General features: G+C 54.4%; 1 protein-coding gene across 1 annotated transcript in view; it reads right to left on the reverse strand.

Moving 5' to 3' along the window:
- Positions 1-1,789: 1,789 nt before the first annotated feature.
- Positions 1,790-2,404, reverse strand: part of LOC104547765 (paired box protein Pax-9-like) — a gene marked incomplete at its 5' end in the record, with an annotated part of 1,099 nt that continues 484 nt past the window's right edge. The window contains 2 exon segments of the mRNA XM_010193582.1: positions 1,790-2,187; positions 2,273-2,404. The exon segment at positions 2,273-2,404 is cut by the window's right edge and continues 14 nt beyond it. Of these exon segments, the coding sequence (XP_010191884.1) occupies positions 1,790-2,187; positions 2,273-2,404 (530 nt within the window).

Raw genomic sequence — 2,404 nt, forward strand, 5'->3', positions numbered from 1 at the left:
GCTCCAGTATGGAGCGGGTTCCGTGTCCCCACGGGTTGGGGGGAAGCTAAGGGGAAGCTTGTCCCTCTCCCACAACACCTTGCTGAGCTTCCCTGGATCCTCTAGTAAGGATGATCCAGGGGAAGAAACGAGCCGGTTCCTTCCGTGCAGCTCATGGCAGCTATCACCAGCCGAACCCGGAGCCGGCTGAGTCGCTCGTCTCCGCGTCCCTGCACAGGAAGGACGGAGCTGCCTCCCCCGCGCCCAGCACTTGTTCCCCAGGATCTCCTAAGGGGGACTGACAGTAATCGCCTCGTGTGTGTGTGTGTGTGTGTGTGTGTGTGTGGTATATGTTATGTGTGTGTCCGAGGACAAACGATACCTCCTGTTTGAAATAGCCCTGAAAGCTACAGATGAACTTAGTTCCAAACAAGTCTGGGATTAAATTTTTTTTTTTAAATAAAACATACCAAAAATACAGAAAGAAATATAAAAAAAATAAAAAGGAAAAGAAAGTGGGAAAGGGAGGAAAAGATGACAGAAGAAAATAGGTAAAAGTACTCTCTTTTACACGCACAACAGCTGCAGGACGGTCACCGCGAGCTGTTTGGTTTGCGGCCGGGTAAATTCCCCGGGCCCCGCCAAGACCCCGGGGACAGGACGGCTCCTTCGAGCCTGGCCCTCGGCCTCACCGGGGCCTGCGGGGCTGCAAGCCCGCTGGAGCCGCCGTGGCAGTGGGCTTCCCCGTCACACCGCCTCGCTCGGCTTCTCGCCGGGGTTGGGGAAAGGCACGAATCCGAAGTTGTCTTAAGAAACTGAGCTCTCTCCGTGAGCGCCCTTTTCTGCTGATCTCACACTTTCCCATGAATAGGGGCTTCCTTTCCGTGTCAGCAAGGTCAGTTTATCCTATAAATCAAGGGCGAGCAGCCCCCATCTGCGGCATCGGCCGCTCAGCAGCCCCGGCTCTCTGCTGGGAAGGGGAGGGGGGAGAATTTACACTGCAGAAAGATGTGTGCGGCTCTGAGGGAGACAGGACAGATACCGAGGCACCCGGCAGTACCGTCAGAGGCCTGCCTGCCTGCCAATGTGGTGTTAATAAAAGAGGAACTCGCTGAAAAAAACCCACAATTTCTCATGTGATTGTAATGTTCTCATTCTTTTTAATGTTCATTGCCAACACTACCTCTCTCTAAAACAAAGCAGAGACTGCCAGGCATGTATTTGTTAAAGTCAACTCAGAAACACATTTGTTTGTGACAGTGTGGTCCTAGGATGAAGTTTAAATCGTGAAGTAGAAGGCAAAGGACAAAAACATGTATTTTTGTATGTATGAATATAAATAAAACATAATTATGTGTGAGTATGTATTGCTTGGGGGGGGTGAATCACCTTTTTGAAAATATAAAAATATTCTGCAATGCCTAAAGGATCAATTTGCATTTGAAGTGCTGCTGGAACTGAATTGTTGCCGTTAAAAACGCAAGGAAAACAGAAATCAAAGCCCTCCCCCCCCACCCCCCGCTAATTGGGAGGGAAGAGTGGGACACAGAGATTGCTGTAGGCGAAGGTTATTTTAGACTGTTGTTTTAACCACATTCACTGTTAGTTCACTGGCAGAGACCGAAATGGAAAAAATGTCCCTTTCTTTGCGGCAAAGCGTAGCGAGCGGCTGGGAGACGCGACGGAGTTTCCAGGCGGAGAAACAGAAAGAAGGTGGAAGGGGTAAAAGAAGCAAATCTTGGGGCGGGGGGGAGGCTCGTTTTCCTGGACCACCTCTTCGGAGGAAAATACAGCATCAGAATGAAAGCAATTAGGTGACATTTGAACTTCCTGCCGGAGCAAATTTGGCCTGATTGCGAAAACTAGAGAAAACGGACTTATCGGTAACGCCAAGGTGGCGCCTACGACTGGAGGGCGGCAGCGAGCCCTGGCCAGGACCGGCACCGTCACGGGGCTGGGCCGGGGCTGAGCGCACGCTGGGGCCGCCGCAGCCCGGGCCGTTCCGTCCGGCCGAGGTCACCACTTCTAGGGTCACAACGGCAGCGGTGATGGCCTGTATGTGCCGTCTGCTGCTCCTTCTGCAGTCTATCCCGGGACCTCCGATCTGCCCGCGACCCCAGGCACATCCTCCGGTAAGCTCCGTGCCCACCTCGGGCGGGGGAAATGCGAGAGGTTTCCCGAAGCAAATCACGAAGCCGCCTGCCGACCCTCGGAGAGGAAGGAGCCCAGGAGGGAACTGAAACGCTCCGACCCCGTCTGGCTGCCCCTGAGGCCCCAGGTCCCCCCTCCTCACCTTGGTCTGTGATGGAGCGGATCCCCAGGATGTCCGTCACCGAGTGGGAGGACGGCCACGTCCTGGGCATGGCCATGGTGCTGGGGATGGCTGGCACCCCGGGAGGCGTGGGCACCTTGGCTCCTGCGGCCG

The sequence above is a fragment of the Mesitornis unicolor genome, unplaced genomic scaffold, assembly GCF_000695765.1.
Source record: "Mesitornis unicolor isolate BGI_N332 unplaced genomic scaffold, ASM69576v1 scaffold32991, whole genome shotgun sequence".
In the NCBI taxonomy this organism is placed as follows: domain Eukaryota; kingdom Metazoa; phylum Chordata; class Aves; order Mesitornithiformes; family Mesitornithidae; genus Mesitornis; species Mesitornis unicolor.